Source organism: Cynocephalus volans, chromosome 8 (assembly GCF_027409185.1).
Source record: "Cynocephalus volans isolate mCynVol1 chromosome 8, mCynVol1.pri, whole genome shotgun sequence".
In the NCBI taxonomy this organism is placed as follows: Eukaryota; Metazoa; Chordata; class Mammalia; order Dermoptera; family Cynocephalidae; genus Cynocephalus; species Cynocephalus volans.
The window spans coordinates 6633665-6647608 of record NC_084467.1 but is presented as its reverse complement, the minus strand read 5'-3'; the positions used below and the strand labels follow the sequence as shown (position 1 = coordinate 6647608).

The window sequence follows — 13944 nt, the reverse complement described above, 5'->3', positions numbered from 1 at the left end:
AATAATTATCTGACCACTGCCATGTCAGATATAATTTAAGAAAGCTCTCTTCTTCCCTGAAGAAAATGTAATTTGTTTTACTTCATTCTCTCTCTGATTGGCTGCCTTGGTTTTCTTTACAAGTAGAATATAAAATGTATGTAGGTTAATCTCTAGTAGCAGATTATCTACAAGAGATAGAGGGCATTTCTTGGTTTAGGTGAAAAGGTCGTTGCAACAGTTCGTCCAAGCTAGTCTTATTTGCATATTTCATTTATTTCTTCACAAAATATTGATTGGAAATAAAGTAGCCCTTTGCAAAGCCAGTTCTCTTTGTGAAGACACAGGAGCATCTGAGGGTACTTCAAAAGGTTCATGGAAAAATAGAATTAAAAGATAATTTCAATTTTTGATGAACTTTTTGAAGACCACTTGAATCTGAATGAGCCATCTCAGATTTTGCCTTAGCTTGTAATCTGAGCAAGTCATTTCTTTTGTCGAAACCTTTTCATCTGAATATAGATAATCCCATGGTATCTGCACCACCCCCACCCCCACCCCCCACCCCCCGCCCGGCCAGGGACCTTGAAGAAAATAATTTAGGCTTTATCAGTTTCTTTAAATTATTAGAAAAGTGGTCAAAAACAGCCAAAGGGCTGTTTTCCTTTAGCTTAAAGTTATTTGTAATTTAATATCACCTTTGGAAAAAATTTACTGTAAAAGATATGTGCTTTGTCATTTGTTTGTTTATGCAGTGGCTTTACGGGCCTTGTCTTTGTTCCCTTAAAGGTAAATGCCATTGTTTTAAAATTTCTTTTTCTTTTAAAGACTGTGTGTATATCGAGAGTCGGAGGCCAAACACACCGTATTTCATCTGTAGCATTCAAGACTTCAAACTGGTAAGCATTTTAAATGTGCTGTTCGTTCTACTCTGTTCCTCCTCCTTTCCAGTGCCACTGGCTGTTTCTTTTGATTGTTTCGCCATCACTCTTGACATGCCAGCCAGCTCACCTGCTGAGTACTGACTTCGGCATGACGGTAGCACTGAAATGAGGCAGTTACTAGTTTCATCTTTTCAGTTTTGTAACACTTACTGTTGTAATGTCATATTGTAAACAATGTCTCTGAAGACTTTATTTCTTTAGTAGCTGTTTTGAAATTTCAGAGATTCCCTTGAGTATCTGAAGTCGTTTGTTTCTTCAAAGCCATTGTTAAGAGTCTGAAGTAAAGTAAATGTAGGAATTGGTGATGAGTAGGAAAAACAATATAAATGAGCCAGAAAGTGGTTTCAGGTGGAAAACTGTAATTTCCTTTGATATTTTGGTGGGCATGGAGTGTATCTTGAATTTGTTTATTGGGACTCCGAGAGATAGAGGTTGGGGAAAAGGAAATCTGGCTCAGGCATGGTGTAGCTACTATACTTTCTCATGAAAAACTTTGCCTAAGTGCATAAGTGTTGATATTGCCCACTATGAAATCTCTTGTTTTTAGAGCAGTGGTTCCCACGCTTTGGGCTTTGGATCCCTGGATGTCTGTAGAGATTTTGCAAAGGTCTGCAGATAGACATTCTCAGTCTTATATAAATAAATACACCTCACACATGTCTGTACAACTATTTTTCAAATGTATTAGTATGCCGTTGCGATTTAAAAAACTCATTATTTAAGAACAATACGTAATTATCACTGTTTATGATATATTTTCCTTAAACAACTGACATGTGAACTACTATCAAAGTAGAATTATTTAGGAATCTTTTGAAACATTTTGATCTTGAGAAGGGATCCCTGTACTAGAAGGTTGTGAACCACTGTCTACTACACTCTTAGGTGTAGAGAAATCCTAATTTTTTAGCTTTGTAGAGATGTATATCAGTGTCTGTGAATGCCCTTACTTCCAGAATCCTTCATAATTAGACAATGATTGTGTTCTGACATACATCATATATGATACTTCAATATAAAGAAAGGTAATCTGAAAAGATCTGTAGCTGCATCTCTTTTGTTTTTTGTCATTTTTAATGACCCAAAGCGTCAAATTAGTATGTTCTAATTTAGCTAGTTAAAAAGTTTCGTGTGATTAATTTTTCTTTATGAAAGGTTATTGAATAAGTTATTATATGCTTATTGTTTTAAAAGAAAGTCAAATGTGCAGTTTACTTCTAAGATTTATTTATTCTTGGTAGGCTGCTTTTAACTACCCTGGATGTTTTGTATTGTGTTTTGAGGCAGCCTTCTAGTTTAATCTTATAAATCAAATGCTTTCTATTCAGTTTTTGTGTCATTATGAGTTTTTGCCATTTTTAGAAGTCTTTGCTACTTATTATATCTTTCCTTCTCAAGATTTTTTTTTTACAGATACTGCACTGACACCTGAAAATGTGGGTGGTGGACTCGTTTCCTGAAGAGTTTTATTTTGGTAGTGGCAGCTGCTACTGCTCTTTCACTGCTCATTGTCTTCGCATGTGAATTTTACTAAACCAAATACCAGTGCGTTGTGGAAAATTTATAGCTGTGGAATAGAATCACAGAGATTTTTCTTTTTTTAAAGATTTTTATTTTACCAATTGGATTCTGAGCCCCTTTTGTACAGTTTTTACACATTAGCAGGTGCCTTCATGTTTGAACAGCATCCCTTATGAAATGCTGATTACATTGTGATAGTTGCTGTTCTGGGCAGAGGTGCCTGCTGAGTTACAGTAATTGCTCAGGGTATTAACAGCAATAAAAGCTGGAGCTTCTGTTGTCAGTATTGGTTTGGTACAACACATTAAAGCTGTTTGCAAAAACAATGGGGGGGTTTTGATATGTTTAGATACCTTTTTCTAAATCACTGCTATTTCTTACGTTTCTGTTTGAGGTTCTTATAATTGTATAAGAATAAGGGATGATGAAATATTTGCTCAAGGAAGAAATGTAGTTATTTTCACTTTCTTCTTTCCTTGGTTCTCTTATGCTTATTAAAAGATAACCAAATAGATGAGAATAATCAAGATTTTTATCTGCTCCAGTTTACTTAAGCTATAAGGGGAAAGAGGAGAAGAAGGAAATATGCTTTGTTTCTCTGCAAGATTTTAAGAAGAAGAAATTGGATTTGATTTTGCCCACAGAACATAACATGGCAAGTGGAGCAATGAAAACAAAAACAAAAATCCAAGAGCTTTGAAATGTTGAGTAATTATATATTTTATCTTTTTAGCTATCATAAAATAAAAAGTTGTTTTGGGACTATAACTGAGAGATGAGTTTCTTTGTTTACACCATAAATGAGAATTAATTATTTTACAATGGTGGTTTTTTGAGAATAAGGTATATTTGGGGACTGTAAAAAGAACTGGGTGAATGCCCTTTATGATTCATATTAGGTAAGATTATATTGTAAAGACAGCAAAAGGTAATGAGTTGAGAAGTGGGGACGAGGTGACATTTACCACCAGTCATAATGCCAATTTATTGAAGTGAGGGCCCTGTGTAACATTTCATGAACTACTTCTGTGTGCGATAAAGAGGAGAGTCTTTGGATTTTATGTGAGGACCTGGGTTGTCTTCTAGGCTCTGCTATTATATTCTCCTAGAATCTGAGTCCTTGATATAGAACATATCTCTGTGTCCTGATTCACATCTTTTGTTCTGCCAAACTTATATTAAAAGTTTCCCCTTTTGCTCTCAAAAATGTTGGGTTTGGATGATAGGTTAGGTGGTGATCTTGCCTATGGGAATTAGGGTCCATGGCTTCTGCTTTATTAACATTTAACCATCAAAACACACATGGCCACTACCATTCCACACCGGTAGATATATTTAGAGCCTACACTTTTACAGGGGTAGGTGGAGGCTATGAAAGTGCAAAGTAATTAAGTTCCTAACTGAGCTGAGGTTTTTAAAGGTAGCATTTTCAAGGGAAATGAATTGTGTGTTCTGTCAGGAAGCTTACATTCTCTTAGGAAGTATTCATTTGATTGGGCTTATTTGTAAACTGGGAGATCTAGTTCTGTTTGAATACATGTACCAAATATCAGTGGAACAAGTACAAAAGCAGAGGCTCAGCTAGCAGGAGAGGTAAGTTAGAACTATGGACAGTTGTTTGCGTAGGAGCAGCAAGGAAGGAGGATCATCATTTAAGGCAGCTTTGTGCCACTGTAGTTTTCTGAACTAAATGATAAAACAGCTGGCAAAATCTTTATCTTTTTGAAGGAATAGTAATATGGAATGGTAATCCCTGATCTTTGTGGCCTGGCATGAAAAGATATTTGCACCAAATTTCTTTTTTAGAATTTAGAATTGGAAAACTGAGAGACTAAGGCAGTCAGCAGAGGGCCAAAGCTGAAAGGGTGAATCAAGAACTGCCTTTTATAGAGAGTGAGGTTGGGGCCCTCACAGGCAGGCTGACATGCTGGGGTAGGAGACCAAGAACAGCAGAGGACTGATGTAGTACTGGGGCAGGACAGGAGACTGCCAGAGGAAGTGCGAGCACACAGCCATCTCTTCCTAGAGCTCTCCAGAGGCTGGCTGTACTGATGTTCTTCCCCCGGATTCTTAGACTGTCCTGTTGTTCCCTCTGCGTAAAGGCCTCTTTACTTGGGCTGGCTGGAGTGGATCTCCATTAATTTCAGCTGAAAGTGCCTGGTGTAACATCTTCAGCTCTTCCTTCTGCTGCCCTCTCATAGCTTTTTATAGGCACTGTGAGACTTGGTTTGCTTTGAAGGTTTTGTTCCTGAATGCATCAGTATCATCAAGTAGCATTATATCACAGAGTGCAGCTAGGAACGTTTTGGAATATAATCAGTGCCTTCAGCAGCCATTTATTGAAAGCCTACTCTGTGTTCTTTGTTGAACTTCAGTAAAGGGGACTGAAGAAATATAAAACATTGTTCTTTTCCTCAGTGATTTTAGATTCTGTTGGACAGACAACTTATGGCATTATTGGATGTCAGTCATCTTTGGAGAACATTCTGAATAAGACTGATGAGGAGAAAGCCATTTACTTTTTCTTTTAAATGGAAAGTTTCTTTCTTGCTTTTACTAAAAACAATAAAATTTTATTTTTATAGAAACTCAGGCCTTAAGCATCATAGAGATAACTTGCTGCCTAGAAATAATCAGGAGTCTAATAACGCTAACAGTGTCACTAAAATTAGTAATTTTCATTCATTATAATACCAAGAAGTTCCCTGTAGTAGTTCCTCCCTAATTCTTTATTCACAGATAAATAATCAAAGCCATTCCATTAATATACCACATGGGAATTCTGTGTGGATTCCTGAGTTGCCATTATCCATACAATTGAAGAAATCATGATTTTCATTTTCTAGATTTAATGTAATTATAGGTTTTTAGCTGTTACTTATACCACGTGAGTTCCTAGGTAGGATATGGAATTATTTCAGGTACCATTTTGGGTAAATGCCATTGATTCATTTTGGTTCCTGATTGGTTTGTTAAAACTGGCAAAATTGTCCTTAAAATTAAACCTAGTCTAGAGATTCTTTAGAGTTGGGGGGATATGTCATTAGGGATCTTATGGTGTTTCTAGTTGACTATCAGTTGGGCTCAATGTTTTCTTATGGCTCGGCATGAAGAGAGTGCTTTTTTTTTTTTATCATTTACGTCCCTGATAGCATACACTCTAGATGCTTTTGTGAATGTGGAATAGCTGAGGATGCATACCACTACTTACCTTGAGGACAGCACATCTCCATTACTCTCATGAATGTGGGGGTCAAGTTATTCATGATTTAATACCATATCCCTCTCATTGCTTTATTGTCAAATGTGAGCAGCTGGCAGAAAAACATTTGGAATTTCTCTCTGATCCTTGGTCAAAGCTTGGACTTTGACATCAGGTTGTCTAGGTTCATCACATCCTCCTTCCATCAGTTGCTGTCTTTCTGTCATGACCTTGGGCAAGGTGCTTAATCCTCTTAATTTTGCTTTATTTACCTATGAAGCTGGGATATAAAACACCAACCTTAGGTTGTTTTTAGATTAAAAGAGCATGCCAGTAAAATATCTAGGGCGGGGGGCCCCATAGAATCACACAGACTGATGTTGATGTTTATTTGGCACTCTTGGTTTACGCTTCGTAACAACAGATACCACATCTGTTTCACTGAAGTATACCGTGTGCTAGCACATTGTCTGGCTATAATTGTCCACAGTAAATATTTATTAAATATTGAATGAAGTAACAAACATGTCAGTGGAAAAGATTTAATGGATAAGTTCTCAAAAATTGTAGTAGTAGTTTGATACAATGCGTGCATTAACTGCAAATTAACCTTCTCTCTATTACATTAAAGAAGTCTGCTCACTTACCTTTGGTTAGCCTACAGGGTGTAGTATTTTATGTATTTAAATAATAGCAATCTTCCTTTTAAAATATTTTAAAACCCAGTTTCTTGATTTCTTCGAGAGTTTAAATGAATGTAGTTAAAGTCAAAAGATTTTTTTGTCATCATTATATTATTTTGAATTTTCTATACGACTGACTTTTAGCAAAGATGAATGAAGGCTTAGTCTAGATGTCAAACATCTCAGAAAAGGCCAACTGTTATGAAAAATGCCTTATGGTATGATGATTTGTTTCTGTGTGAAACATCAGTTTTTTCTCTTTTTATTTTTGACAGTCCCCCTAGTTAGGCCTGCAGAATTGGTTATTTCTTTTGTAGTTTCATCTCTTTACTCTCTTGCTTTGTACCCTATATAAAGATCTGTACCACCCCGTTATAGCTTTGTGACTTGTGTGTAGTGTTGGATAATGAAGTAACAACCTTAAAGTTTGTTAGCCAGTGTTTTGAGTTTATAGAGTGCTGACATAAGTATTACTTAAAGAGGTAATGGAATATACAGTTGAAATAATTCTTTCAAAGGGCTTAATCCTTTTAGTTTAGTTGCTCTTACCTGTCAGGAGTGAGTGCATCAGTGTGATTGTACTGTTCACATATACAGTTATTTCTAAAGCAAAGAATATGTTTTACCAATTTGGTGTTAGAATACTCTTCTGGAGGCCACACTCTTTTTTCACTTAAAATAAAGGCTGTTCTTACAATGTCCTTTTCACATGTAAATTTTGAACTTTATAATTTTATTTTATCCTTTAAGAGGCAAGATGTACCACCCCTTTATGGAGAAATGATGTTGAAAGTTTTTTTGAACCACCACACCCTTTTTACGTGATATGGATGTCAATTTATAAATGGACAGAGTGGTATTCACATAAGAGGAAATCAAAATAAGGCTTTGGGAATAAATAATCTCTGGGCATCTTATTGGCCCCCTTATACTCAGCTTCTCAGTAGTCCTGTTTTCACTAATATAGGCTGACAGTCAGGATGGGCCACTTGGGATTTAAAGTTTTAATGGTTCACGATTACTGTGAGGTTGGGTAACTCATTTTCTCCTAACTTAATTGGGTTTTAGGACACTATTTAAGAAATCGAACAACTTTTGCTTGATTATATGTATTTCCATAAAATATTTATCAAAAATGTTATTTACTAGTTATCTATATGTGACATGTTTTCAGTGTGAAAACTCTAGGTATTCTAATTTTTTTTAAAGGACCTTAAGAAATTTTGAGACAATCTGATATTTGCAGAGATCTGCTGTGCAAGAATGTTGGTAAAGTCTTGTTCAACCTTGATTTCTTTGAAGTGGAAATTTGTAATTCATATGTATATGTGGATATTTGTATTAAGAACCATCTCAAAATATTCCAAGAAAACCCATTAAAAAAAAATTAGGGAAACTGAGACTGTCATCATTTCCTGATTCATTCATAAGAACAATGATATGTTTTGAAAAGTGCCTTTTATAATGCTTAAAATGTTTAATAATTACTTGAATTACTTGCATATTTAAAATAATGCCAAAGTGCTTAGAAAAGCTTTACTAGGTGTTTTTTATTTAAAACCCTTAATTTGAATGAATAAGGATATGTGTGGTCTGGTTAATTGAATTCCTAATGCAAGAGATTAACCAGAAATTCATTTTTACTTTGATGTTTATGGGAGAAAATATTGAATATACTGTACATTCAAGTACACAATTGAATCTTTGTGTAATTTGCAATGCTGGTAGGGGAGGAGGGAGGTATGTGGTGGAAAAGGTCTTGGTACTACCACTAGATCTCTTTTGCATTTGTCACTGAGGTCATGAGAATCAGAGACTGACTGCACAGTAAGTTTACTGTGCAGAGCCCAGGATGTACTCAGGACAAAAATCTGCGGAGAAAGAAAAGTAAAGAAAATGATCATGATAAAGACATTCCCAGTATTAGCTTATTTTCCTGGTACTTGTCTTTTGGGGAGGATTTAAAATACGCACACAAATACAGTATTTAATAAGGAGTATCTTAAAATCTTGTTATACAGAAAGTTGTTAGAAAATGATTCTTTGCTTCTCAAAAGGAATTATATATGGAAGAGGATACCCTAATAATGATTTAATATTAAAAAGTTTGCTTATCTGTAATTTTTAAATAACTTCAACAACAGAAGTTCTCACATAAGTATTTGGGTTTTATGGATTTTTTTAGTTCTTTTAAAACCACATAAAATTGGATTGGTTAGTTTTTTAAAAATGTTAAGTGCTGTCTGGACTATTTGAAAGAGAACATATCCAAACTCTTACCTGAGGTATCTTTCTTGGTATTTATAAGGGCTCTGCTGGCTTTCAGAAGTTGATCTCCAGTCTTTTTTTCCTGGTTTTAAATGTTTCAGAGTTTCTTTAAAAAAAGACATGTGATGATTACATATTAAACTGGTTTCGCCCATAAAAAGAAATAATGTCTTTCTTGAACTTTATGCTCTATGCCTGTTCATTATACTCACGTTATGGGCATTTTGAGAAAATTAAAACTCATTTGAATGCTGTGGTTTTCTGTTTTTAGGACTTTGTGTATTTACCTTGCCTTAGGCTTTACAAAATTAAATTAGGACTTTGAGAAAATGGCAGAGTCTTTCTTTGGGCTGCCCTAATGCCTTGTTAGTTTCCTTATTAAGTACATGTGTTAGTGTCTCTAACATCTCTTATTAGAAACTCTTCTGAAAGCTCAGTTTGTCCACTTGTGGTTCATTTTGCTGTTGTGTTTATCTGACACCACTGAACTTTTTGTTTTTATTATAAGCAAAGCATGCCACTGTTAACTATGCTTTGGCACTGTGTCACATCTTAACTTGGTTATTTTGAGGGGCACACACCATACTGCTTTGTGACAGGACCTAGATTTAAGTGTGGAGCCAGAAGGGTCATATGTTTGTTCATACTGAAATGAGGAAACAGCTTGATTAATACCAAAAGGTTAACTTTAGTGGTAGAACAGATAAATTATCTGACATTTCAGAGGCCATCTGCTAAAGGATTTTACAGATACCTACTTGTGTGCTGAGTGCCCCTAATAACCAGGGTATGAGGGGGCATTGGGCACGCTAACTTAAAACTGTTTTCTTTTTTAGGTCCACAACTCCCAGGCCTGTTGCAGATCTCCAACTCCTGCTTTGTGTGACCCCCCAGCATGCTCTCTGCCGGTGGCATCACAGCCACCACAACATCTTTCTGAAGCCGGGAGAGGGCCTGTAGGGGTAAGGAGAATCCCGTTTTTAAAAGCTATCAGTATTTTATATCCCATAGGGTATAAAATAGGAATATTACCTCCCTCCCCAGAGCCCCTTTAAAAATGTGCTGTATTATATGTGTTTTTAAAGGAGTAACAAGTACATGCACAGAGGAAGCAAAATACGGGACTTGCCTTACCCCTCTAGGACAGTTCCAGAAGTTAGCGGGGTTTGGTGGAAGGGTATTTTGGCACCAGCAGAGAGCATGCTGGGCTGCTGCAAGGAGCAGGAGCTGGCAATCAGCAGCGAGTATGGATGTTGGCAACTGAAATGGGGAAAAAAGGGGGTAAGTTTGAGTCCAGGTGTGGAATGTGCATTTCCTCAGGCCCATTGGGACTCATGGCCCTTGAATCTAAACCATTTTGGGTGCTGTCCTTTCAGGTGAAGTTTTGCAGAATATTGTTCAGAAATAGAGAGGCCTTTCTGCAATGGTAGATATAGAATAAGCACTTCAAAAGGATTGGGTTGAAGTGTAGCTGTACTTCTCACAGCTGTACCTGGTAATTTCTCTGTTTCCTGGTGATGATGAGGAATGTGTGAGATGCAGCAGGATGAAAGTGACTGTAGTGCTATATATATCCTGTAGAACACAGGGGCCCAGGGCTGGTGACCCTAAGGGTTATTTCTGTGTAGTACATCTCCCTTTTTATGAAAGCTGTGTGTACACGTCTTCCTTTCCTTCCTTTAGGAGGATTTAATGATAACATTTTCTGAAAGACAGGTGTTTATTGTTCTGAATGACTACTGGATACCCAAGGCTGCTGTTAATCACTCAAGAAGTATAATCTGAATGTGGGGCTCCAGTTTGTATTGAATTAGAAAAGAATATAAGAGAATAGCATGCGCGTGGGTACGGCTCTCTCTCTCTCTGTCACTCTCTTTCTCACACACATGTAAACATACACACACAATACAAACGATACAAAATACTGTGAACAGCAGTGTAGGATATTAATATCTTGGGACTAAGAAAAGAAAGTGCTCCAGGTGGGCTATAGCACTTGGGGAACTTTTGTGAAGGCAGGTAGGTTTCAAGGAGCTGGGTGTGTTTTTGACACATCAGTAAGATGTGGATAGATAGAGTGGAGGCTTCTAGGTGTACATGTCAACTGGTCCCTATAACCAGCTTAGGCAATGAGCCTGGTGAGTCCTGGAGTTGTGAGAAGATGACCCACAGGACACCACTGAAGAGCACAGGTTAGTGGGTCTCAGGAGGCAGAGGTGGAGATATGAAATGCGGTCAGAACACAGAGGATCTTAAAGGTTAGACAATTTAAGATTTTGTGTTGGGCTTGGGCTGGCCAGTTAGCTCAGTTGGTTAGAATGTGGTGCTGTAACACCAAGGTCAAGGGTTCAGATTCCCCATACTGGCCAGCTTCAAACAAACAAACAAAAACAAACCCAAGATTTTTGTGTGATAGGCAGTAGAGAGCTTTTGCAGGCTTTTTTATTCCAGGCAAGCTGACTTGCAAACCGCTGCTTAAGAAGATTCACTGGGCAGCACTATGCATTGTAGAATGGGGAAGGCTGGGGAAAGTTCTAATTAGGAGGCTAGGGCTGTTGTCTATGATAAGATGAAGAGGACGAGGACCAAGACAGTGAAGATAGGATGTTAATAATTTGAACAAAATCAGGAGTAATTGTCGCAACGATAGCACGTTTATATAATTGCTGGTGTAATTACTCAAGAATTAGACCAGAAAAAGTGTTCACATTATGGCAGCCTTGGAATTCTTGAAATAATAACCATTCACAATGGAAGGTAGAACCCAGTGTAATGGATAAAAGTCTAATATTAATCCCTGGAAAGATATATTGACATCTTAAGGGACAAATTAGTAGAGTTCTCAATTTGACTACCTACTTCTAAAGCTTCAGCCTTTACCAATTACTATCTTGTTTCCATTTTTACTTAAGAAACAGGTTTTATCTTTCAGGCTGATATTTCCTTGCTTTATTTTCTAATCAATGTGAGTGTCATTATTAGCTATTTACCATAGTATTCACTGACCAGGATTTTCTGCATGGATTTTATATCTTGCCTGTACTAACATTGACTTTCAGTAAAGTTTTTATATTAGAATAAGTAATGACCAGTATGTATTATTTAGCAGTAGAAATATTCGTGTCCACTGAGGAATTAAACAAGTTCATGTTTGGTGGAGCACACTCAGATACCATCCTATGTAGGTTTGAGAGGATTCTGTAGTAAGATGATAAATCTTCTTTCATTCAAGATGATGCTGCATAAAGCTAACTATTGATTGTTCTTTAATGGTGCTTTGTGTTGCCAAAGTCATCTGAATCGGATCCAGTTGGCAAAGTGCCCCCCACCCCCCAAGTGCAGAGCTCTCATAAATTCTACAGGCACACAGATCTAATACAGTGTAATGGGAGAGTTGCTGGGAGAAAAAATTGATTACAGGGTTGCAGACAATATCATTAACATTTCTTGCCATGATACACCAGATGTCTTCCTTAATAGACTATTTTTGTTAATTTAGTTTTTATAGGATAGCATTGATTGCATCATAATTTAACTTTCTTTGCATATTCAGGCACTATATGTGATCTGTGTTTCTACACTAATGATGGCATAAACTCATCAGATTTAATTTTATAAATTTTTAACTTATTTGTTCATTTTTGTATGTGTGCTGGAGAGGCAACATTTTTACTTGTTACCAAGAATCCGTTAGCATGGATATTTTCTAGCAAAAAGTACTGTGTTTACTGGTGGGAGTGGGGGCGGTGAGTAATGGGGGAGGTAAGAAAGCAAAGATGACATTGCCCAGATCTTCCCTAGACTGCTCAGAGATGCTTGCCCTTCCCTCAGCTGATTTCAATAGAAATTACATGGCAGCAGACAGAGGCTCTAGTCAAAGAGGAAAAGGTGCATACATTTCAAGGGGCATGTGTATTTACATTGTCATGGATGTGGCTCTGTAGGCCAGGGTTCAGGTTGGCTAAACCTGTCCTCTAGGAGGTCAAGGTATAGTTTACGGTATATAGTTATGTAGCTTTTTAATTTTTTTTAGCCGTGTCATTTTATGTATTTAAGTCCCATAATTAAGACAGAACTATAATAGTGATTCGAGCAATTTTATTTCAGTAAATTTTTTTTAACCTTTTTTTGGGGGGGGGTGCATTTTCCTTTAGGAAACTTTTTTCGTTTTAACATGTTTCTGTGTAACATAGAACACATTAATTAACCTTTCTAACCGGTAGTTTTCTCAAAGGGTTTTTGCGAAAATTAAATGAAATAATTCATTAAGGTTTTTAGCACAAAGCATCTAATAAGCATACATAAAACATTATCTGATATCCCATAAGATTTTTGATGTATACAAATTCTGGTTCTAAGTCATTTGTTAGTTTTCTTGATATTCTTAATCTGAGGTCCACAGGCCACTAGTTGGTCTCTTTCAGTTTAAGAGGGTATGTGAACTTCCTGAAATTGCTTGGAAAGTTTTATATGTATGTACATTTTTCTGGAAAGAGGTTTTATAATTTTTGACCATGGATGCTAATCAATAAATTCTTAAATTGCTGAAAATAATTAAAAAATGTAAGATCAAGAACTTCTGCTCTGTATAGGCACTGCGGTGGGTCATTTAAAACCTCAAATCAGCTCACTGTTTGTTAAGGAAGTAAACTAACATTGAGCATTCACTTTGCTCAGGTACTCTGCTTCTCTTTTCACATAGCTTAATCTATTTAATCTCTGCAATAATCAGTGAGATTTATTCCATTTTGCTGAGAAGGTTCCCATTTGCCTAAAAATCTTGCCTTTTGTGAGTGGCAGGACGGAGGTTTCAGTCTGGAGAACTCACCCTAAGCTGGATCCTCTCCATTGTCCTTATGGCTGACTTCTGTGCTTCCTGGGCTGTCCCCGTAGTCAAGCCCACCTTTGCCTCCACTTTACTGGAGAGTTCCTGTGCTAACCTGTGGTTCATTCACTTGAAAGAGTGGCTTTTGCCACTGAAAGTTACACAGGTTGGCCCTTAACTTGAATAAGTGGACAGTGGTGTTAGTATGGCTAGTATGGTGTGAGAACCCTTATTTAAGTGTCAGCAAATTCTGTTTTCCTGTTAGCAATGGTGGTGGTTATATCCTTAGTGTCATTTTGTTTAAAAAATGAGTGACCACAGCTACTATGAATTTTCTTTTTATTCATCTTAATAGCATATATACATTTGAAAGATGAGTAGTTTGTAGTATAGTACTTCCCTCTTTTTTTTTTGCTTCAAGTAAAACTTTGTATTTAAGAATTTGGGGTTTGCATTTCCCTTGGAGTAAATCTACTCCACCAATCTAGACAGAACTGTTCCAGTTACACAGAGCTGGAAGCT

General features: G+C 36.7%; 1 protein-coding gene across 3 annotated transcripts in view; it reads left to right on the top strand.

Moving 5' to 3' along the window:
• RERE (arginine-glutamic acid dipeptide repeats) overlaps window positions 1-13944 on the top strand; it is a 397225-nt gene that overhangs the window by 172230 nt on the left and 211051 nt on the right. For 2 of the 3 annotated variants that reach the window (XM_063107115.1, XM_063107114.1), the window contains exons 3-4: window positions 808-878; window positions 9434-9559. In XM_063107115.1, coding sequence (XP_062963185.1) covers window positions 808-878; window positions 9434-9559 — 197 coding nt within the window. The remainder of the gene's footprint in view (window positions 1-807; window positions 879-9433; window positions 9560-13944) is intronic. The other variant, XM_063107116.1, reaches the window with a different exon arrangement.